Genomic DNA, 23201 nt, shown 5'->3' with positions numbered 1-23201 from the left:
CAAAAGAATTTCTCAAGAAAAAGCAACTGGCAGCCTTATATGCATATAGACACTTCACACTTACAACCACCATCATTTTTCTATTTTCCTACTAACTGGTGAAAATATAGTCACAGACAAGATACTTGAATCCATGGATCTGCTCATATACTCTATAGAGTGACTTTGGTAAATAGTCTACTCCTAAGCATTCTAAAGCGCTAGAAAGAGCAGTTAGTTCAAAGCCAATCAGACTTGATTCTAACCCTGGTGCTGGCTCTGCTGGAGCAGTGAAAGCAGAAAAATCACACCACTTAGGAGGCTATTTCAGTATCCAGGTGCAAGACAGTGACATTTTGGACCAGGAGGGTAGCACAGAAAGTGATGAGAAGTATTTTGAAAGTAAAGCTGACCTGATTTGCTGATGGGTTGGATGTGGGATATGAGAGAAAAGTTTTGGTCTAAGCAACTAGGTGGATGGGGTTTCCCTTTGTCAAGATAGGGAAGATGGTGGAAGGAGTAGGTAATTTCTTTTTAGAGGGGAGACCTGAGCTCTTCAGATATGTAAAATTTGAGATGCCTTTGAGACACCTAAGTGGAAATGTCAAGTGGGCATTTGATTACATGAGTCTGAAGTTTCAGGAGAGATATCTGGGAAGGCTGTATAAATGTGGGTGTCAGTAGCATATGGACTGTATTTAATGTCATAAGACTGGAGGCCATCAAGGGAGGAAGTGTAGACAGAAAAATCTAAGAACTGAACTCTGGAGTGCTTCCATGTGAAGACATCAGTGAGATGGGATTGGAGCAAAATTAGGAGAAAGTGATGTCTTGGGAAGCAGGTGAAGAAGGAAGGGAGTGAGCAACTGTGGCAAATGTTTCTGAAGTGGATTTATCAATGTATGGTCTCTGGTGAACTTAATAAGAGCAATTTGGTTGAATCTGCTTAGAGAGGGTTCGTGAGTGAATGAAAAGAGAGAAATAGAATATGAGTGTACTCCACTCTTCCAAAGTATTTTCCTGAAAAGAAAAGAAGAAAAAGGGGTAGTAGCTGATGGATAAGTAGGTGAAGAGGGGATTTTTTTAGGTAGGAGACAAAAATACCATGTTTCTATGCTGATAGAAGAAAAATCCAGTGTAGTGGGAAAATGTGATGATGTTGAGGGCCGGGGGAAGAAAGTGGCTGGAGTGTTGTCCTAGAATAGGGGAAAGGGGAAGGGACCTGGCACTTGAGGGGATGGCTTCCGCAGAAACAGGAGAGGAGGTTGCGAATCCAAGATGCAGATAGGCCGATAGTAGGGTTTGTGAAATTTCCTTTCTGGTTGTTTCCATTGTTCAAGGAAATAGGTAATTCTATAAGATAGAGAGGTTATCTATATCCTCCACTCCTGTAGAACACCCCCTGCAATTCCCCTGTTTGTGCTCTAGGGGGTGGTGCATCTGTTTCAGAGTGTATCTCCTGCCTTTGGATACCAGGATGATTGTATTTGTTTCTGAGGTTCTTAAACGTTGGCAGATTATCTAGGATTCCCTCAACTTGACTGTATTCTCACATTACATTGCTTGAACAAATGGCTGGCACTGGAGATCATGGTCAAGATTAGGACCAGTTTCTTGTTTTCTTTCCTTTGGACATGAGCCTGAAGGGGGCTTTTGTGCCCTCACTTAAAGCTTCTGTCATAGCTGGAATTGAAGGTGCAAAGCAGCGGGGGCAGAAGGAGAAGATGAGGTTGCCAGCATTCATCTAGCCCCAGCCCCTTCCTCTTCCTCCCGCGTGTACATTAAACACACATGTGCTCACACACATAGTCACGGATAAGGCATGAAGCTTCTAGCTTTTTTCTTTAAAAATGTGTTGGCACATAGGCAGGTGGAGGTTAAGAGATGAATGAGGGTTCTGGAGCAGCAGGTATCTGGGGCATGATGTACTGTCGTTATTATTATGTGCATCTTTCTTTTATTATTTCTCTCGCCCACCCCCACCCCCCACCCCGCCGCCTTCCCTCCCTCTCTCTCTGAGGGCAGGGACCATGTGTTACTCTTTCTTGTATCTGTCCCAGGGCCAGGAACGTAACCAATGCCCTATGGATATTTTTGAATGAATAAATGAATGAGAAGAAAAGATATCCTGAAAATGTATGCAGTTTCCCTGCTGCTGTCATAAGTTACTATGAATATTTTGTTTATGAAATGTCAAGCTGCCATTTTTCTAAAGAGAAAATCGATTTGTGGAGCTATGTCATAATACCTGTAATAGAGACGAGAGCAAAAATAACCTGGAGAGTTACTTTATCACTTTATTTCACTCCTACAGGTAAAATACAAAGAAGACTATGAAAAGAATAAAGGAAAAGCAGATTATAATGTACTTCCTGCTTCAGAAAACCCACTGCTTAGGCAGCTGAAGGCGGCAGGAGTTGCCCTAAGCGACGTAAGTAATACTCTTGTCAAAAGTGTGTTTTTAACCCTAGCAGCAAGAGAGATGAAACTTCTCTCCTTCTATAATGAATAAATGCAAATAGAACTTTGCAAATACTTTAAGGTTATGGTATAACAGTTTCCCTGGAGCTGTCTAACCACAGGAAGGCATTAGTGCCTCTGAGTATGATGTGTGTCAATTTGGGGAGCCTGTGGACTTAGTTCAGCGGGCAGGGAAATCCTCATTTGCTTATAAGCTCCAGGAGCCTATGCCTTTGTGTGGGCAGAGAGTACATTGTAGGAGTTACGTTGTGATTCTGACAGAGGCAGAAGGAGACTTTGAAAGGGGAGGAGAGAAAGATGAAGCCACTTAGTGCCCTACCCTTGTGCTCTTCAAGCCTCCTGCTAGGGGAAGAAGGAAAAGGTCCTGTGTTTCACAACTTCTCTCCCCGAACTCTGCCATTTTCTACTCAGGTCTTGGCCCCAGAAACTATCATTTGCAGATAGCAGAACTTAAAAGATGGCTCCCTAAGTCTTCAGAGGAATTTCTACTTGTGGAATATTAAGAGCTTGGCTAATCCATTAGGTTTCAAATAGATTAGATAAGTGAGAACTGGGCCTGGCATTAAAAGACTAACAGCCCAAGACCACTTTGATTATATATCAATATATAAAGAGACTGAACATAAGATCAGTTGAGTTTTTCCCTTTTGGTTAGGCAGTATTAAGTTTTCCAGTATTTGGGGGTTATATGTAGCTCTCTGTGTGAGTTAGTTGTCTTTTCTTTGTCCCTTGAATTAAGTCAGCACCACAGAAATGTGTACATGTGACTGAGGAGTGGGGCGAGTGGAGTGGCAGGTGAGAGGATGTAAATGGATCTGTTCAAATAGCTCTACTGGGAAATCAATGCAAAGCACATCGCCTGCTTCCTAAATGAAGGTCATCTTTATCAAACGTATAAAAACTGAAGTTCAAATCCATTTTGTTGAAAAAGATAGCAATATAAAAATATTGAAAATGAATAGCACTATTTACAATTTCAAAACCGAACATGAAAAAATCATGTTGTGCACTGTAAAATCCAGTAACTTTTAGAGCTAAAGATAAATCCTAGCAGAGAAGAGGAGTTAGTAGACTCTTGTATATACCTTATTTTTAAGGTGTACTGTCTGTTCGTATGATAAGGGATGTTTTCCTTGGTGGAAAGAGGAAGAGTGCGTATTTCTCTGCTAGACTTTTTCCATGAAGGTTTGTTTAAAAAAAATGAAAAATTTGCTGTTGCTCAGAGTATTCCTGTTTATTGGGGCATCATTAGTGAGGGAAGAGTATTGAGTTGGGAGGTCTAAAAGGCAGCAATTCAGATATGCAAGAACCTCTACAACTAAGGTCTTGGTCTGAGGCAGTATAGTGGTTTCTTAATTTTTTGGAGAATATTAAAAACTTAGGCTTTACAATAGTTGCTAATAGAAAAGCTACGACATTTATGACACTCCAATGTTTGACTGTCAGTTTTTAGAGAGTTGACAGGTAATATCCTTTTTCTTCTTCCTTTGTTTAGTGTTGGAAAATACAAGTGTAATAATCAGGGTGGGAGTGACAGGAATCTACTGTAACTGATTTTTTTTTCTTTGACAGAAACTGTACAAGGAAAACTATGAAAAGACAAAGGCAAAGAGCATAAATTACTGTGAGACCCCCAAATTTAAGCTTGATACAGTTCTGCAGAACTTCAGTAGTGATGTAAGCCACCCCGTGGTCATTTCCTCTGTTAAAGACCCATCACTTTGCCAATAAACAAATGAAATATGTTTTGTCTTTCAGACTAAATATAAAGATTCCTACTTAAAGAATATTTTGGGACATTATGTAGGCAGCTTTGAGGATCCATATCATACACACTGCATGAAAGTCTCAGCTCAGAACAGTGATGTAAGTTCTAAGGCAATTGTTTGACTTCCCAAATAACACATTTTTAGGGTATGAATACACTGGTTGCGTCCTTATGTCTGATTTCTTTTCCTCATAGAAAAACTACAAAGCAGAATATGAAGAGGACAGAGGCAAAGGCTTCTTCCCCCAGACCATAACTCAAGAATATGAAGCAATCAAGAAACTAGATAAGTGTAAAGATGTACGTCTGTAGTATAAACTGTGAATGTTACCACCCTCCACAGTATCTAGTGATCAAGATGTGTTTAATATTTTCACACTTTTGCAAACAAATGCAAGCAAGGAGCCTGTAAGAAACACAGTTTATTTTTCTCTGTTTTCACCCACATGTCTCAAGCGCTAATTCTAGCTCATTTTCCCAAAGAAAAGTAATCAGGAATCTGAAGATATGGGAAAGTTTCCTATATAGATGTAAGAGCATCTCTCAAAGAAACTGCAGTCTAATTAGAAAAAATGTGTTTTGCTTACTGAAAGTTTCTTTTCTTTTGGGGGATGGGGTTCTGCTCGCTTGGCCTATAGGCCAACTCGGATTTGACAAGTGATACTACTAAACGTGATTCTCTTTCCCCCACAGTACACCTACAAAGTCCATCCAGATAAGACAAAATTCACTCAGGTCACCGACTCTCCCGTTCTGGTGCAAGCCCAAGTCAATTCCAAACAGCTGAGTGATGTAAGTTCCCCTAAATATCCAAGAAATCCAGTTATGAGGGATAGCATATCATAACTCTATAGGTGAAATCCAGTGACTTGTCACATTTATAAAAAACGCTACATAACTTTTAACAAGTTTAACTTGTATATATTTGTAATCACCTAAAATACTTTCCTATTTAGTTACCTTACATCTTTTTGGGTGGATAACAATTATAGTAAAAGAGTTCTGCAAGGGAAACTAACGTAGCTTAATGCACTGGAAAGAACATGAGTTTTCGAGTCAGAGAGAACTGGATTCAAATTCCAGCTCTGTCATTTATGACCTGGGGCCTAGGAAAGTTGTTTAACCTCTCCATACCTCATAGTTCCCTTTGATAATTTGTGGTGGTTTTGAAGATTGTGAAAGAAGATAAGCGCATAGTACACATCCTGGCCCAGAGCGGGTATTCAGTACATGGGATTTCTCTGTCTCTCAAATAAGTTTTTAGGAAATAGAGTCTTTGAGATACATTTTATCATATAAATTTTCAGTGTGAATTTCCCAACTTGTGTTGAACTAAAAAAATGAAAAATAAAAGTAACCTCAGTAGATTATGGCCAGAAATGAAGGCTTCAGTTAGAGTATCCACAAACGATAATGCATGTGAGGGGACATAACCAGATTTGTTAGAAAAGATTTTCCAGTGATTGAGCGTTGACAGCAGAAAGGAAGAAAGGCTGTCACTCTCAGAACCTACAGGACCAATTGTGATATATAAAGAGGGGAGCTCCCACGTATGAAAGTGCCACCTCTTTCCATTAGGGCCCTACCATGGTGACAGATATGATAACAGCTGTCAACTATCCACCACACAGTGTCAGTAAGGCAGAGTGGCCCACCCTAGATCTGGATTTCTCTCTCTTTTTTTTTTTTTAACATCTTTATTGGGGTATAAAGCCAAACAGCTGAGTGATGTAAGTTCCCCTAAATATCCAAGAAATCCAGTTATGAGGGATAGCATATCATAACTCTATAGGTGAAATCCAGTGACTTGTCACATTTATAAAAAACGCTACATAACTTTTAACAAGTTTAACTTGTATATATTTGTAATCACCTAAAATACTTTCCTATTTAGTTACCTTACATCTTTTTGGGTGGATAACAATTATAGTAAAAGAGTTCTGCAAGGGAAACTAACGTAGCTTAATGCACTGGAAAGAACATGAGTTTTCGAGTCAGAGAGAACTGGATTCAAATTCCAGCTCTGTCATTTATGACCTGGGGCCTAGGAAAGTTGTTTAACCTCTCCATACCTCATAGTTCCCTTTGATAATTTGTGGTGGTTTTGAAGATTGTGAAAGAAGATAAGCGCATAGTACACATCCTGGCCCAGAGCGGGTATTCAGTACATGGGATTTCTCTGTCTCTCAAATAAGTTTTTAGGAAATAGAGTCTTTGAGATACATTTTATCATATAAATTTTCAGTGTGAATTTCCCAACTTGTGTTGAACTAAAAAAATGAAAAATAAAAGTAACCTCAGTAGATTATGGCCAGAAATGAAGGCTTCAGTTAGAGTATCCACAAACGATAATGCATGTGAGGGGACATAACCAGATTTGTTAGAAAAGATTTTCCAGTGATTGAGCGTTGACAGCAGAAAGGAAGAAAGGCTGTCACTCTCAGAACCTACAGGACCAATTGTGATATATAAAGAGGGGAGCTCCCACGTATGAAAGTGCCACCTCTTTCCATTAGGGCCCTACCATGGTGACAGATATGATAACAGCTGTCAACTATCCACCACACAGTGTCAGTAAGGCAGAGTGGCCCACCCTAGATCTGGATTTCTCTCTCTTTTTTTTTTTTTAACATCTTTATTGGGGTATAAAGGGCTTTACAATGGTGTGTTAGTTTCTGCTTTATAACAAAGTGAATCAGTTATACATATACATATGTTCCCATATCTCTTCCCTCTTGCGTCTCCCTCCCTCCCACACTCCCTATCCCACCCCTCCAGGTGGATTTCTCTTTTGATTGTAACAACTCTATCAGTTGTTATTTAACAAAATGTATTTTACATTTTATCTCATGAAATGTACCACACAAGATTTTTTTTTGTATTTTGGAACAATCTTCTTCTGAATTGAGAACTAAATGGCTCATTCTCTCTCTCTCTCTTGCTCTCAGCTAAATTACAAAGCAAAACATGAAAATGAAAAGTTCAAGTGCCATATACCTCCAGATACTCCTGCCTTTATCCAGCACAGAGTCAACGCCTATAACCTGAGTGATGTGAGTTCCTCGTGCACTATGCCATGTGTTATACTGACAACTATGCTTTTATTTTTGAATTGCCTCATTGAATAAATATTTCAATGTTAAAGATGGGAATAACAGTTAACATTTGTATTGTGTCCCTATGCCTCTGCCAGGGTAACTTTAAACTCACCTTATAAAATGTGTGTAGCAATCTTATAAGTAGCTTCATACAGTGAGACAATCTTAATATATTTTAACCAACCCTCAAAATACCACCATTCATGTATGTTTAATTGCAAATCTTAATGTAAGCTCTTTTAGCCATATATCCTTTTATACTATACTATAATTTTCTTTCAGGACCTCATATTTTAAGATACAGTTTCATTTTGTTTATTCCCCAGGCATATAAAGTCCCTTATTTCACACAAATGATACTTATTTCTACATGTAAGAGAACTTGCACTAACAAAGATATAGGGTATTCAAAAGGCATAAGGCCAGGTATCCATTGCTATCTTTCATTTCCAAACTTAATTTTATAGAAAAGTCAAATTACCCTTGAGGGTTTCAATTTCTTCAACAATTCTTTAAATAAGTACTAAAATTATCCAGCATCAATGAGTATTGCAATGATTCGTGAAATAACCTTTTCAGAGGACTTTGAGATCAAATGAAAATGGTGCCTTTATATAATACAAAGTAAGTTAACTATAGGATATTTGTGCCACTCTCAGTGTTAGGAATCAAATATTAGTATGATAACTAGAATGAAGTTAATATAATGCAATATTCTCATGGAGAGTAGAGAAGCTTAATCTTAGAGAATTGGAAGATTCATCTTGAGAATTATCTAAAATATGCACAATTTCTTAAAGAAAATGGTCTATTTATTTTATATTAAGACAAGGTATTGGGTTACCCTCTAGTCTTTAAAGTGTGGTAACATGCAGATTACTTTTGCCCATTCCTCTGCTGAAATTTTTCTGTCCAGAATGTTTATAAGTATGACTGGGAGAAGACCAAAGCTAAGAAATTTGACATTAAGGTGGATGCCATTCCCCTACTGGCAGCCAAAGCCAATACCAGGATCTCTAGCGATGTGAGTATGGCCTGGGCACCTGGACAGGGGGGGCCTCAGCGATCTTCCTAATGAGTGAGATCTGGCACGTGTGATGTCTTTGCAGGTGATGTACAAGAAAGACTATGAGAAAAGCAAAGGAAAGATGATTGGAGCCCTCAGCATTAACGATGATCCCAAGATGCTGCACTCTTTGAAGACGGCCAAAAACCAGAGTGATGTGAGTGCTTTGGTGAATCTGCCTTGTTTTCAAGATTGTGTCCCAGTCAACATGCCCAAGGGTAATGATGTAAAAAGATTCCATATCCATGGGCTCTCTCAGGTTCACAGCAATGAACTGCTGAGAATTTTAGAAGTACAATGATCCCCCAGACTCTTGCACCTCTCATGTTTGAGGAGAGAAATTAATGATTTGTACTTGATCTTCATTTCACTTTGAAAAAACCTGTATTCATATTTAGTAGAATATTGCTTGTAATTCTCAACACCTTTTGGAAAACATTAAGATGTTTTCATATTTTCTAATTGAAAAGTAACCTAAAATTGTGGTTTAAAAAGTGACTTTATTTTGGAAGAAAATCATGAGTCAGAGATAAAAATCTTAGTATAGCTAACATTGCTCTTTACTGACTTTAGTAACTAGTATTGGCCTAGGTCTAGGATTCCATTAATTATAGGCCCCGTTGAGAATCTGATAAAAGATCTGGTCCATCTCTTTAGGGAAATGGAGTTTTTTTTCACATCTTTTGCCTGACTTTCATAGAGAATTCATGGATTCCCTAAGGATTGCCTTTAGGATATCTATCATCTTCCAGTTAAAATTCTTACCATAGAGAGGCAAACATATACTGTTGAAAATTGCAATATACACTGTGTTTTAAAATGTTTGGAGAATCCCTTAAAAGTGGTAAGAATGTTCAACATAGCTTGCAAATATTAGCTTTTCATGACAAAAGAGAAGGGTGTTTGTATCATTTACTTTCATTTTAACCATGTGTTCATATTGTGAGCTATGAAACCTTCTTCAAATCATTTCACATTTACTATATAGTCATATAGCACTTTAAACGTCTTATTCAGTCATTTTCTCTAGTAAATTCACACTGAATTAGATACAGTGTGATTATATACAGTCAGTATACAGTGCTCACATACATAATACTATCTTCTTCACCAGTTCCTTATTTTGTCTCTCAACTCAAGAAAGTTATAGCTCCCATTGACAGCACGTGTATGGTTATCTTTGGTTTTTACCCTACCACAGAACCCATTAGCACACTAAGTTATTAAGTGCATAGTAAGTGTTCAATAAGTACTTGTTAATTGATTCATGTTGGCAACCAAAAGAGATAGTCAATGATGAGTCATTCTCAAATAATATTCAGGCTAAAATCTAAGCTGCAGGTACAGAGCACACATCGCTTTTAAAAAGAGTCTTTTAAAGCCGTTTGGGACTAAACAACATGCCACTAAATAAACAGTGAGTCAGGCTTCCCTGGTGGCTCAGTGGGTGAGGGTCCGCCTGCCGATGCAGGGGACACGGGTTCGTGCCCTGGTCCGGGAGGATCCCACATGCCATGGAGTGGCTAGGCCCATGAGCCATGGCTGCTGAGCCTGCGTGTCCGGAGCCTATGCTCCGCAATGGGAGAGGCCACAACAGTGAGAAGCCCACATAGCGCAAAAAAAAACAGTGAGTCAATGAAGGAATCAAAGAGGAAATCAGAAAATACCTCAAGACAAATGAAAATGGAAACAACACTCCAAAATCTATGGAATACAGCAAAAGAAGTTTGAAGAAGGAAGTTTATAGCGATATAGGCCTTCCTCAAGAACAAGACAAATCTCAAAAAAATAACCCAATCTGCCACCTAAAGGAATTGGAAAACGAACAAACAAAACCCAGAGTCAGCAGAAGGAAGAAAATAATAAAGAGAGGAAATAAATAAAATGCAAATTTAATAAAACAATAGAAAAGATCAATGAAACCAAGAGCTGTTATTTTGAAAAGAGAAAAAAACTGATAAAGCCAAGATCACCAAGAAGAAAAGAGAGGACCCAAATAAATAAAATAAGAAATGAAAGGGACAAATAGCAACCAGTATCACAGAGATACAAAAATTATAATACTATGAACAGTTATAAGCCAACAAATTGGACAACCTAGAAGAAATAGACAAACTTCTAGAAACATACAACTTGCCAAAACTGAATCAAGAAGAAACAGATATTTGAACAGACCAATTGCTAGTGAAATTGAATTTGCATTAAAAAAAAAAAATGCAAGCAAACAAAAGTCTAGGACCAGACGGCTTCACAGGTGAATTCTACCAAACATATAAAAAAGAACTAATACCTATCTTTCTCAGACTATTCCAAAAAATTGAAGAAGATGGAACACCCCCAAATTCATTCTGTGAGGCCACAATTACCCTAATATCAAAACCAGAAGATACTAGAAAAAAATTACAGACCAATATCTTTAAGTACAGATGCAAAACTCCTCAACAAAATATTAGCAAACTGAATCCAAGAGTATATAAAAAGGATCATATACCATAATTGAGTTGGATTTATTCCAGGGAGGCAGGATGGTTCAATATTTGCAAATCAATCAATGTGATTCACCACATTAACAAAAGGAAGGATAAAGATCACATGATCATCTCAACAGATGTAGAAAAAGCGTTTGACAAAATTCAATATCCATTCATGATAAAAACTCATCAAAGTGGGTATAGAGGGAACATATCTCAACAAATAAAAGCCATTTATGACAAACCCACGGCTAACATCATACTCAGAAGGGCCAGTTTCTTTGCATTTTTCTTCCAGAATCTGGGGTGGGGACGCCTCTTTCCACGTCTATTTAACATAGTATTGGGAGTCCTGGCCACAGCAATCAGAAAAAATAAATTAATTAAAAAAATAATAAGCATCCATATTGGAAGGGAAGAAGTAAAATTGTCACTATTTGTAGATGACATGGTACTTTATATAGAAAACCCTAAAGTCTGCACCCAAAAACAATCAGAACTAATAAAAGAATTTAGTAAAGTTTAAGGATACAAGATTAATATACAGAAATCTGTTGCTTTTCTATACACTAATAATGAACTATCAGAAAGTTAGAAAAAAAAAGCCACATTTAAAATTGCATCAAAAAGAATAGGAATAAATTTTTTTTAATTCAAACAGAAAGTCACAAAAATTATAATCATCCTCATCATTTCACTCAGTCCCATGTGATTAATTGTTTTTTCATCTTTTGTTAGCACTTTTATGAATGTATCAGTTTTCCATTAGAGTTCTGAAAATGCTTATTCATTCAGTTCAGCAGTGTAGTCAGTTACCAGAAACCTGTACTTGTCAGAGTCTTTTCCATGAATTCCTTGAAGATGAAATCCTTTTATAGGAACATTTTTGCAAAAGCATCAGTACACCCAGAACTGTCTGTAAATGATAAAAGACTTAAAAATGACCACACTTAAACATTTGATGAAAGTTCATAGTAATGGCAATTGACAAGGAAATTTAGTTATTTCTGAGATATACATTTTAAAGTAATAACTAGAATTATGACTTATAACATTATACCAGAACATATAAGATTTTTAGAAGTTTCATGTAATGTCTGAAACATTTATATTAGCATATTTCCATACCAATAACCCAAAGAAAGTTTAGTGTTAGTTGTTTTTTGTTTGTTTGTTTATACTGCACGTTCTTATTAGTCATCAATTTTATACACATCGGTGTATACATGTCAATCCCAGTCACCCAATTCAGCACACCACCATCCCCACCCCACCATGGTTTTCCCCCCTTGGTGTCCATACATTTGTTCTCTACATCTGTGTCTCAACTTTTGCCCTGCAAACCAGTTCATCTGTACCATTGTTCTAGGTCCCACATACATGCATTAATATACGATATTTGTTTTTCTCTTTCTGACTTACTTCACTCTGTATGATAGTCTCTAGATCCATCCGCATCTCAACAAATGACTCAATTTTGTTCCTTTTTATGGCTGAGTAATAGTCCATTGTATATATATGTACCACATCTTCTTTATCCATTCGTTTGTCGATGGGCATTTAGTTTGCTTCCATGACCTGGCTATTGTAAATAGTGCTGCAATGAACATTGGGGTGTACGTGTCTTTTTGAATTATGGTTTTCTCTGGGTATATGCCCAGTAGTGGGATTGATGGATCATATGGTAATTCTATTTTTAGTTTTTAAGGAACCTCCATACTGTTCTCCATAGTGCTTGTATCAATTTACATTCCCACCAGCAGTGCAAGAGGGTTCCCTTTTCTCCACACCTTCTCCAGCATTTGTTGTTTCTACATTTTCTGATGATGCCCATTCTAACTGGTGGGACGTGATACCTCATTGTAGTTTTGATTTGCATTTCTCTAATAATTAGTGATGTTGAGCAGCTTTTCATGTGCTTCTTGGCCATCTGTATGTCTTCTTTGGAGAAATGTCTATTTAGGTCTTCTGCCCATTTTTGGATTGGGTTGTTTGTTTCTTTAATATTGAGCTGCATGAGTTGTTTATATATTTTGGAGATTAATCCTTTGTCTGTTGATTCATTTGCAAATATTTTCTCCCATTCTGACGGTTGTCTTTTCGTCTTGTTTATGGTTTCCTTTGCTGTGCAAAAGCTTTGAAGTTTCATTAGGTCCCATTTGTTTATTTTTGTTTTTATTTCCATTACTCTAGGAGGTGGATCAAAAAAGATCTTGCTGTGATTTATGTCAAAGAGTGTTCTTCCTATGTTTTCTTCTAAGAGTTTTATAGTGTCCGGTCTTACATTTAGGTCTCAAATCCATTTTGAGTTTATTTTTGTGTATGGTGTTAGGGAGTGTTCTAATTTCATTCTTTTACATGTAGCTGTCCAGTATTCCCAGCACCACTTATTGAAGAGGCTGTCTTTTCTCCATTGTATATCCTTGCCTCCTTTGTCACAGATTAGTTGACCATAGGTGCGTGGGTTTATCTCTAGGCTTTCTATCTTGTTCCATTGATCTATGTTTCTGTTTTTGTGCCAGTACCATATTGTCTTGATTACTGTAGCTTTGTAGTATAGTCTGAAGTCAGGGAGTCTGATTCCTCCAGCTCCATTTTTCCCCCTCAAGACAGCTTTGGCTATTCGGGGTCTTTTGTGTCTCCATACAAATTTTAAGATGATCTGTTCTAGCTCCGTAAAGAATGCCATAGGTAATTTGATAGGGATTGCATTGAATCTGTAGATTGTTTTGGGTAGTATAGTCATTTTCACAATATTCGTTCTTCCAATCCAAGAACATGGTATATCTCTCCATCTGTTGGTATCATCTTTAATTTCTTTCATCAGTGTCTTATAGTTTTCTGCATACAGGCCTTTTGTCTCCCTAGGTCGGTTTATTCCTAGGTATTTTATTCTTTTTGTTGCAGTGGTAAATGGGAGTGTAAAATAGGAATAAATTTAACAAAGGAGGTAAAATACCAGTACTCTGAAAACTATAAGATATTGATGAAGAAAACTGAAGGTGATACAAAACAATGGAAAGATATCCCATTCTCATGGATTAGAAAAATTAATGTTGTTAAAATGCCCATACAACCCAAAGAAATCTACAGATGTTATGCAATCCATATCAAAATACCCATAACATTTTTCACAGAACTAGAACAAATAATTCTAAAACTTATATGGAACCACAGTAGATCCTGAATGGCCAAACCAATCTTGAGAAGAAAGAACAAAGCTGGAGGTATTATGCTTCCAAACTTCAGACTGTATTACAAAGCTACAGAAATCAAAACAGCATGGTCCTGTACAAAATCAGACACAGATCAGTGGAACAGAATAGAGAGCCCAGAAATAAACTCACGCACCTATGGTCAATTAAACTATGACATAGGAGGCAAGAATATACAATGGAGAAAAGACAGTGTCTTCAATAAGTGGTGCTGGGAAAACTGGACAGCTACATGTAAAAGAATGAGATTAGAACTCCATATACAAAAATAAACTCAAAATCAATTAAAGACCTGAAACCATAAAACTCCTAGAAGGGAACATAGGCAGAACACTCCTTGACGTAAATCTTAGCAATATTTTTTGGGATCTGTCTCATAAGGCAAAAGAAATTAAAACAAACAGAAAAAACGGAACCTAATTAAACTTAAAGTCTTTTGCATAACAAAGGAAACTGTCAACAAAATGAAGAGACAGTCTATGAAATAGAACATATTTGCAAATGATATGGCCAAGAAGGGGTTAACATCCAGACTATATAAATGGCTCGTGCAGCTCAGTATCAAGAAAGCAAACAATCAAAAAAAAAAAAAAAAAAGAAAATGGGAAGAAAACTTGAATAGACATTTTTCCAAAGAAGGCATACAGGTGGCTGACAGTCTCATGAAAAGATGCTCAGCATTGCTAATTATTAGAGAAATACAAATCAAAACAGCAATGAGATATCACCTCATACCTGTCAGAATGGCTATCATCCAAAAGTCTACCAATAGCAAATGTTGGCAAGGATGTAGAGAAAAGGGAACCCTCCTACACTGTTGGTGGGTGTGTAAATTGGTGTAGCCACTATGGAGGACAGTATGGAGGTTCCTTAAAAAACTAAAAATAAAGCTACCATATGATCCAGCAGTTCCACTCCTGGGCATATATCCAGAAAAGACGAAAACACTAGTTCAAAAAGATACATGTACCCCAGTATTCATGGCAGCATTATTTACAATAGCCAAGATATGGAAGCAACCTAAGCATCCACCAACAGATAAATGGGTAAAGAATATGTGGTATATATATACAATCGAGTATCACTCAGCCATAAAGGAGTGAAATTCTGCCATTTGCAGCAGTGTGGATGTACCTAGAGAATATTGTGCTTGTAAAATAAGTCAGACGGAGAGAGACAAGTACTGTATGATATGTGGAATCTAAAAAAATAAAACAAATGAACGTATATAACAAAACAGAGACAGACACAGATATAGAAACAAACTTGAATTGATAGTTACCGGTAGGGAGAGGGAAGGAGAGAGAGGCAAGATAGGGGTATGGGATTAAGAGACACAAACTGTTATGCATAAAATAGATAAGCAATTAGGTTATACTGTACAGCACAGGGAATTATAGCCATTATCTTGTAATAACTCTTTTTTTGTTTTTTTCGGTATGCGGGCCTCTCACTGTTGTGGCCTCTCCCGTTACGGAGCACAGGCTCCGGACGCGCAGGCTCAGCGGCCATGGCTCACGGGCCCAGCCGCTCCGCAGCACGTGGGATCTTCCCAGACTGGGGCACGAACCCGTGTCCCCTGAATTGGCAGGTGGACTCTCAACCACTGCGCCACCAGGGAAGCCCTGTAATAACTTTTAATGGAGCATAATCTGTAAAAATACTGAATTACTATGCTGTCTACCTGAAACTAATATTGTAAATCAACTATACTTCAATAAAAAAATAAATCAGTAGGGAATTCCCTGGTGGTCCAGTGGTTAAGACTCTGCGCTTCCACTGCAGGGGGCCACAGGTTCCATCTCTGGCTGGGGAACTGGGATCCCACAGGCCACACGGTGGGACCAAATAAATAAATAGATAAAAATAAAAATAAAGCCATTTGGAGCTTTGACAACCTTTTATATGTGCAGCATGTGTGAGCTTATCTGAACTTGAACAAAAGGGTCAAAACAATTTAGTCAAAAACACTTCCACACACCAACTGCTGTTGCAACATTGCTTTATCCGTTTATTTCTAATAAAGACAAACTGTCTTTATTTTTTTCAGTGTTCTTGCATGCCATCAGAAAGTTTCCATATTTTAATTTCATAAACCAGGGCCTAGATCTTACAATTAAGAGAGGAATTTATTCTGTGAAACTGACTACCCACGATGTTTTAGACGGAAGACTATATTCCCTAAGAAAGTTAAAAGATTGGATTATTTGTAAAAGGAATTTCTGCAGGAGATTTATAATGCACATCTATACTTGCTAGCTTGGATCGCTGTCTTTAGAGCTTATGTGATTATAGGGAGATATAATAGGCTTAGAATCTTCCTAAAGGAAAAATTCTGGGTCAGAATTTTTCTCTCATTTAAGGTAATTGGTGAGCAGACGTGATGAAGCTGAGACTTTGACCTAATTAACACCCTGTCTAACCATTCCAGAAAACCAACCAATGAAAGTGCCTTCTGAGGCCAGTCAGGACATTTGGTTTATGAGAACACTGTACCTAAGGGCCAAGGTTACTTCAGTGGCTCAATTTCATAAATTTTTCTCCTTTGAGGTCTTATAACTGCTGAAATCTGAAACTTCTTTTAAATTGTTACCAAAATTAGACTTAGTATGGAAAAACCTCTGGGGTTCTCAGTGGGGCTTATCTATTGTCCAGAGTAGAATAGTCAGGTTGAAAATCAGTAACTATTCACTTAAAGATGACTTTAGAAAAGTCAAGAAGTGTACAGCTCTGTTTATGAAGTAGTCATTTTATAAAATCAGAAGTATGAAATGATTGTCAAATGATTTTTGACAATTTAAAAGATACTTATTTAATGGAATACTCTTCCAAGGTTAGATTACCTTAGCAGAAATTATGCTTGCTAGTGGTCCTTGAAAAACCCTGTTTTAAAATAAAATAATAGCTGGCTGAATCAGAAGCTGTGGCCCATTCCTACTGTCTGACAGTTCCTCTTTGATCTAAACAAAGATTTGAGAAGATCTGTCCATGCATCTGCCCATGATTTTGGGAGGGGCGGTTTCAATGATGTGAAACATATGATCAAATTTTAGGAAAAAATAACTAACTAGAAGGAAAAAAATCTCTATCTTGTATTTGTTGTTTATGAGAGATCTCTGTGCTTTTCTGGAAATCCATTGAAGATTTGTGCTAATAAATGGTAATTTCCTATTCACAGCATGAATATCGTAAAAACTATGAAAAGTCAAAAACTATCTACACAGCACCTCTTGATATGCTCCAAGTGACTCAAGCTAAGAAATCTCAGGCAATTGCCAGTGATGTCGACTATAAGCACCTCTTACACAATTACAGCTACCCGCCGGACAGCATTAACATGGACCTTCCCAAGAAGGCTTATGCACTGCAGAGTGATGTGAGTAACCAGATTTTCTCTATTCCCTCTTTTTAAGGTAGAAACTGAAAAGGATTTCTAAGTTGAGTGATTTTTTGGCAATTCTCAGAAGTATCTGCATTGTCTTCTGTATGTAGCAAGTATGTAATGGGAAAATGATCCTTGGGATTCTATGAGAGCACACCCCTCAGAGTTAGGGAGGCCTGGTTCTGGCAAAAGCACGCCATCACAGTTTCCTTTTGGGAAAGTGATCAACCTTGCTGAGTTTAGAGTCCTCCTGCAAAACTGGAATAATACAAAAGAATTGCTTTCATTATTTAAATGCATTCAAAATACTCTTAGCATGGTGCTGGGCCCTGGTGAATTCTCAGTAAACATTCACTATTATCATCATCACCATTATCATAATTATCACATTCATCATTATCAATAATTTTTTGTATAGATTGCTGTCTTGTCTGAAAATAAAATATATTATTTATAGCATTACTTTTTATAATAGCTGGATTTTTTTCCTGCAGATCAAAACTTCTTTAGGCAAATTAATTTGTCTGAGCTATACAATTGAATACTTTATCCTAACAATTCTATTTTTTTAAATGGTAAAATAGACATAACATAATGTTTGCCATCTTTACCAGTTTTGATTGTACAGTTCAGCAGCAGTTACATTCCCATTGTTGTGCAACCAATCTCCAGAACGTTTTCGTCTTGCAAAAATGCAACTCTCTGCACATTAAACAACTCCCCATTTCCTCTTCCCCTCAGCCCCTGTCAACCACCCTTCTACATTCTGTCTCTGTGAGTTGGACTACTCTAAAGACCTCGTATCAATGGAATTATGCAGTGCTTGTCCTTTTGTGACTGGTTTATTTCACTTAGCATAATGTCCTCAAGGTTCATCCATGTTATAGTATGTGTCAGAATTTCCTTCCTTTTTGAGGCTGAATTCTATTCCATTCTATGTGTATACATTTGGGTTATCCATTCATCTGTCAGTGAACATTTGGGTTGCTTCTGGCTACTGTGACTAATGCCACAATGAACATGGATATATGAATATCTTCAAGATCCTGCTTTCAGTTCTTTCGAGTATATACCCAGAAGTAGAATTTCTGGATGACTTGGTAGTTCTATTTTTAATTTTTTGAGGAATCGCTGTACTTTTTCCCATAGCAGCTGCACAATTTTACATTCTTATCACTAAAAATTCTATTTTATGCATTATTATCTTATTTGTTTCATTTTGTTATGTTTCTTCCTCCCTAATAGATCATAGGTTTTTCAAAGGCAGGAACCAATGGTTTCTTGATTTTTTGTTCCAGTTAGAAGGCCCACACTAAAGAACAACCATCTGAATTTTATATCTAGAGTACATGTTTTATGTATCACCTATAGCCAGACAACAGGAGTAGGTCATTATTTTAATAGCCTCAAGTAACTGTCTCCCAGATAGGTCCAATTCCAACTGATAACTGCTCTCCATAAGCAAATTATTGAATACAACTATATTAAAGTGTGTTGTTAGCCAATATAGGAACACTCCTAAGCTTACAATTACACATGAAGGGCAATATGTGTAAACACTTAATACAAATAACTACTATCAAGTCTTATCAGAAAATGAGGAAAATTATCCACCTTCAATATGGCCTTCAGTTATAATCTGACCATAGAAACATAATACATAATATGTTCTAGTGAGCAAACATCTCACGTTTGATGATCTAAATATAACAATTTCATTTATTCTTTGAAATACAGCTTTGAATTTAGCAGATTGGAATTATAATTCCACATACTTTGGAACTAAGGATGAAGTAGAACATATACCAACTAGAAAGAACACTGAAAACCTAAGGGCTGTTAAAATCTCTCCCCAAGGAAATGTTTAAAATAACCTCAACGTATGGAATAAGGAAACTGGCCAGAAATCTTAAAAGCATTCTTTTGGGGAAAATGTTAATGATTTTACGAAGAAGGATGATGTTGAGAAAAGAAATGTAACCTTTCTCTTGGTGTTTTAGGTCCAATACAAAGCTGACTACAATAGCTGGATGAAAGGTTGCGGCTGGGTACCTTTTGGGTCCTTAGAAATAGAAAAGGCAAAGCGAGCTTCAGACATTCTGAATGAGGTAAAGCCATCATATCTCTGTGTGTCACAGAGATAGATTTGTGAATGTGACATGGTAAAACTTCCCAAACCATGGGTAATGCCTCCTTTACCACTTCATTTTCTAGTATTGCTGCTGAGGAAAAAAACCCCAACCTATCATGTGCATGAGTTATCTCGGTAGATAATCATACCTCTTCACATCACCAAAGTCGTTTACGTTAACCATTCATGACAGAAATATTTTTAACAGCTTTATCGAGGTATAGTTTGCATACTACAAAAATTCACATGTGTTAAGTGTACCCCTTGACAAGTTTTAATAAATCCGTAGAGTTGCATAGCCATCCCCACAATTGAATTTTTTTTAACTGGTAAATGCATCTTTATTTTTCAGAAGCAAGATAGAAAATGAGTAGTATATTATGAAATACACAATATAGGAGTGAAATCAGCATGGTCAAGGGAGGTTGGACTGCAAGCTCTGTTAGGTCATTGGTTGCAGTTGGTATCAAGAGGTTAGGTCAAGGTTGCTTCAACTTTGGCCTTGGGTTTCATGAGATCCCCCTACTAGTTAGGAATGGTTTTAGCAGCAAGAAAAAGAATACTTGAAGTTATGGAGGCTACTCAAATACTTTGCCTTCAAAATAGTCAGGAGGGGGTTGGCTGCTGGCGTAGATTCAGGGGCTCAGTGATATCAGGCACACAACTGAATTTTTTTTTTTTTTTTCGGTACGCGGGCCTCTCACTGTTGTGGGCTCTCCTGTTGCGGAGCACAGGCTCCAGGCGCGCAGGGTCAGCGGCCATGGCTCACGGGCCTGGCCATGGCTCACGGGCCCAGCCGCTCTGCGGCATGTGGGATCTCCCCAGACCGGGGCACGCACCCGTGTCGCCTGCATTGGCAGGCGGACTCTCAACCACTGCGCCACCAGGGAAGCCCCACAATTGAATTTTAAGATGCTAGCACCCCAAAAAATTCCCACTCCCATTTTCAACCCCAGACAACCACCAATCTGCTTTCTGCCTTTTCTAGAAATTTCTTTTGTATCAGGATTCCTTCACTTAGCATAATGTTTTTGAGGTTTGTCCATATCTCTACATGTGTCTGTAATATTTTCCTTTTTATTAGTGAGAGTAGTATTCCTTTGCACGGGTATATCACGCTTTGATTGTCCAGTTAGTGGGCATGTGGATTTTTCCAATATTTGGCAATTGTGAATTATGCATATAATGACTATTATAGAAATTTTCTTTGAAGTATTATTATACCTTATGCTATATTCTTGATGACTCTGAAGTAGTATATATGTTGTTATTCAGTCTAAGAAGAAACAAAGATGATCTTGGGGCTCTTAAAGCAGTCCCTTCTCTGACAGCAGTTGAACATTCCCCCTGCTGTCAGGTGAATCCGTCATCCAGGAAGTTAGACCACATAAAGAAGGGTCAGAGGTGCTAAGTGAGGGTTGTCTTCCACACCCAAGTTTTTGTTGTTCTTGTTGTTTTGTACGTCTGTTTGTTTTTGGTGAAAACCACTTTATCTACTCAAGAGATCCTTCAGAAAAAATTCTGGGTTAGTGGTTTTCAGAAGTCCGAAGTTGAAAGAGGGATGCTACTATATACACAAAAGTGGGATGTATAGTATGAAAAAATGAAGAGAACTAGGGGAAGAATATAGGAATAAGGGTAGCTAGATGTTGCCAGCTCCCAATTGAGACATCTTCCCTGTGGCCCTTCTCCTGTGTCTCCTCAGCACTTTAGTGATAACTTATGTACTAACCACATTAAGGCTTGCAAAGCAAAAGTCCTCCTTTTCTTATTAATAATCCATAGCTATTGCCCTAGTTCCTCAATTCCTCCTCCCTCAACTGGAAAACTTCAGTTGCTGATGGAGTGACAAGGAAAATGACATTCCTGGGAGCTTGTTTAGTGTCATGCAAAGATACTCCAAAGACACTCCATACTCCTTGCATGCTTTTCTGTTAATCCTTTAGAAAACTTTGTGATGTTTCAGGATTCTGCTGAGCTTTCACAGTGCCTTCTTTCACATCATAAGCAAGAAATTAAGAGAATAAAGTCATTCCTGAAAGTTGTACTGGTCTGCACTGCCCCAAACAATCCAAAATTAAAACAGTTTCTTTAAATGTTGGTTTTTGTATTGTATTCACTTTTTCCCCCAAGCCAGCAAAGAATCAAATATTTTTACATTTTAAAATCAGGAAAATTTCTTGTCCCTCCAACATAAATTTAAAGTATTTTGATTTATTAGCCTTTGGTGAAAGTATTATTATCTTTCTCTTTTTAATTTGTCAAACAGAAAAAATATCGCCAACATCCAGATACTCTCAAGTTTACTTCGATTGAAGATGCTCCAATTATAGTACAGTCTAAGATTAACCAGGCCCAGAGGAGTGATGTAAGTGTTAATTCTCTCTGTATTTAAAAGTTAACTAATACAAATACATTTGTATTCTAAATGTAATGATCACCTGTACTTATTAGGCAATCTAAAGAGACTCAGTTATATGAGCAACTGTATAATTCCCCAGGTTTTCATTAAAAAAGCACACCTAATTCATATCTTTAGAGGATTATATATATTTCAGTGATTGGACATTGCTCTCGAAGGGAAAGGTAAGAGGGGCTTCTCTTGATAACCAGAAACACAAGCCTATTTCTAGGAAAGATCAGGAAAGTGATTATAGGCACTACATCATATGAAAGGGTTATATTTAAAGTCAGAGGTAAGACAAAAATCATGCTTAGTAAAAACTACCCCTAAGTCCCTTTAGTCACCCACTGCCCACAAAATATAATATAGATAGTTGGTAAATCCCACCCTATTAACTTTTCCTATGCTCAGGAAAGTGTCTACAGGTTAACTTTGTCTTTGGGTCACTTTCCTGGGCTCTTAGGTAGGTCCCCCTACCTTAGTCTGGAGGTTCTTAGCACATACCAAGGGACTTTTGCCAAGGCTAACAGGTACTAAGATCAGACCCTGTGCAATTGCATAGGAGATCTTAAATGCCTACAAATATTTTCCGGGGAGTGTGGGGAAGGCACCGAGAGCGTCTTTCGTTAAAAAAACTCCTCTGTGCAACGTGATCGGCTCCAAAATTATTCTCTTGTGCCGTTAAACACTTTCCCCTACTTTGTTTATGCATTTTTTTCTCTTCCAGATTGCCTACAAAGTCAAAGGGGAGGAAATTATTCACAAGTACAGTCTGCCGGCGGACGTGCCCCAGTTCATTCAGGCTAAAGTCAACGCCTACAATATCAGTGAGGTGTGCATGTGGGCTCAGCCGCTCACTGAGGGTTAAGCCTTTTCTACATGTGGTCTGAGTTATCTTCAAATGACATTTTTCTTTCAGAATATGTACAAAGCAGACTTGAAAGACCTGAGCAAGAAGGGATACGACCTGAGAAACGATGCGATCCCCATCAAAGCTGCCAAAGTTGCCAGGCAGGCGGCGAGTGACGTAAGTCCAGCTGGTGGTCACCTGTGTGTAACCAGAGAATGGGGGCAGGTGGGCTTCTTATCCCAGTCTCCACGTCTGCTGTCCCTGACTGGAAGTAAGCCAGGCTGAAACTATTTAGAGTAGAAAGTTCCCTAAACAGATCTGAATTTTCTTGGGGGTAAGGATTTGTATAACCTTAA

General features: G+C 37.7%; 1 protein-coding gene across 1 annotated transcript in view; it reads left to right on the top strand.

Annotated features, from left to right (window-relative positions):
- The window catches only part of LOC103089195 (nebulin), a gene marked incomplete at its 3' end in the record, with an annotated part of 80706 nt that overhangs the window by 21795 nt on the left and 35710 nt on the right, over positions 1 to 23201 (top strand). Inside the window, exons 13-25 of the mRNA XM_007464153.1 lie at positions 2294 to 2410; positions 4033 to 4137; positions 4219 to 4326; positions 4424 to 4528; positions 4922 to 5020; positions 7177 to 7281; positions 8243 to 8350; positions 8436 to 8549; positions 17257 to 17454; positions 19461 to 19568; positions 21861 to 21959; positions 22723 to 22827; positions 22915 to 23022. Coding sequence (XP_007464215.1) covers positions 2294 to 2410; positions 4033 to 4137; positions 4219 to 4326; positions 4424 to 4528; positions 4922 to 5020; positions 7177 to 7281; positions 8243 to 8350; positions 8436 to 8549; positions 17257 to 17454; positions 19461 to 19568; positions 21861 to 21959; positions 22723 to 22827; positions 22915 to 23022 — 1479 coding nt within the window. The remainder of the gene's footprint in view (positions 1 to 2293; positions 2411 to 4032; positions 4138 to 4218; positions 4327 to 4423; positions 4529 to 4921; positions 5021 to 7176; positions 7282 to 8242; positions 8351 to 8435; positions 8550 to 17256; positions 17455 to 19460; positions 19569 to 21860; positions 21960 to 22722; positions 22828 to 22914; positions 23023 to 23201) is intronic.

This window comes from Lipotes vexillifer, unplaced genomic scaffold (assembly GCF_000442215.2).
Source record: "Lipotes vexillifer unplaced genomic scaffold, Lipotes_vexillifer_v1.1 scaffold967, whole genome shotgun sequence".
In the NCBI taxonomy this organism is placed as follows: domain Eukaryota; kingdom Metazoa; phylum Chordata; class Mammalia; order Artiodactyla; family Lipotidae; genus Lipotes; species Lipotes vexillifer.
Note: the sequence above shows the minus strand (reverse complement) of the source record. Positions and strands in the feature narration are given on the sequence as shown.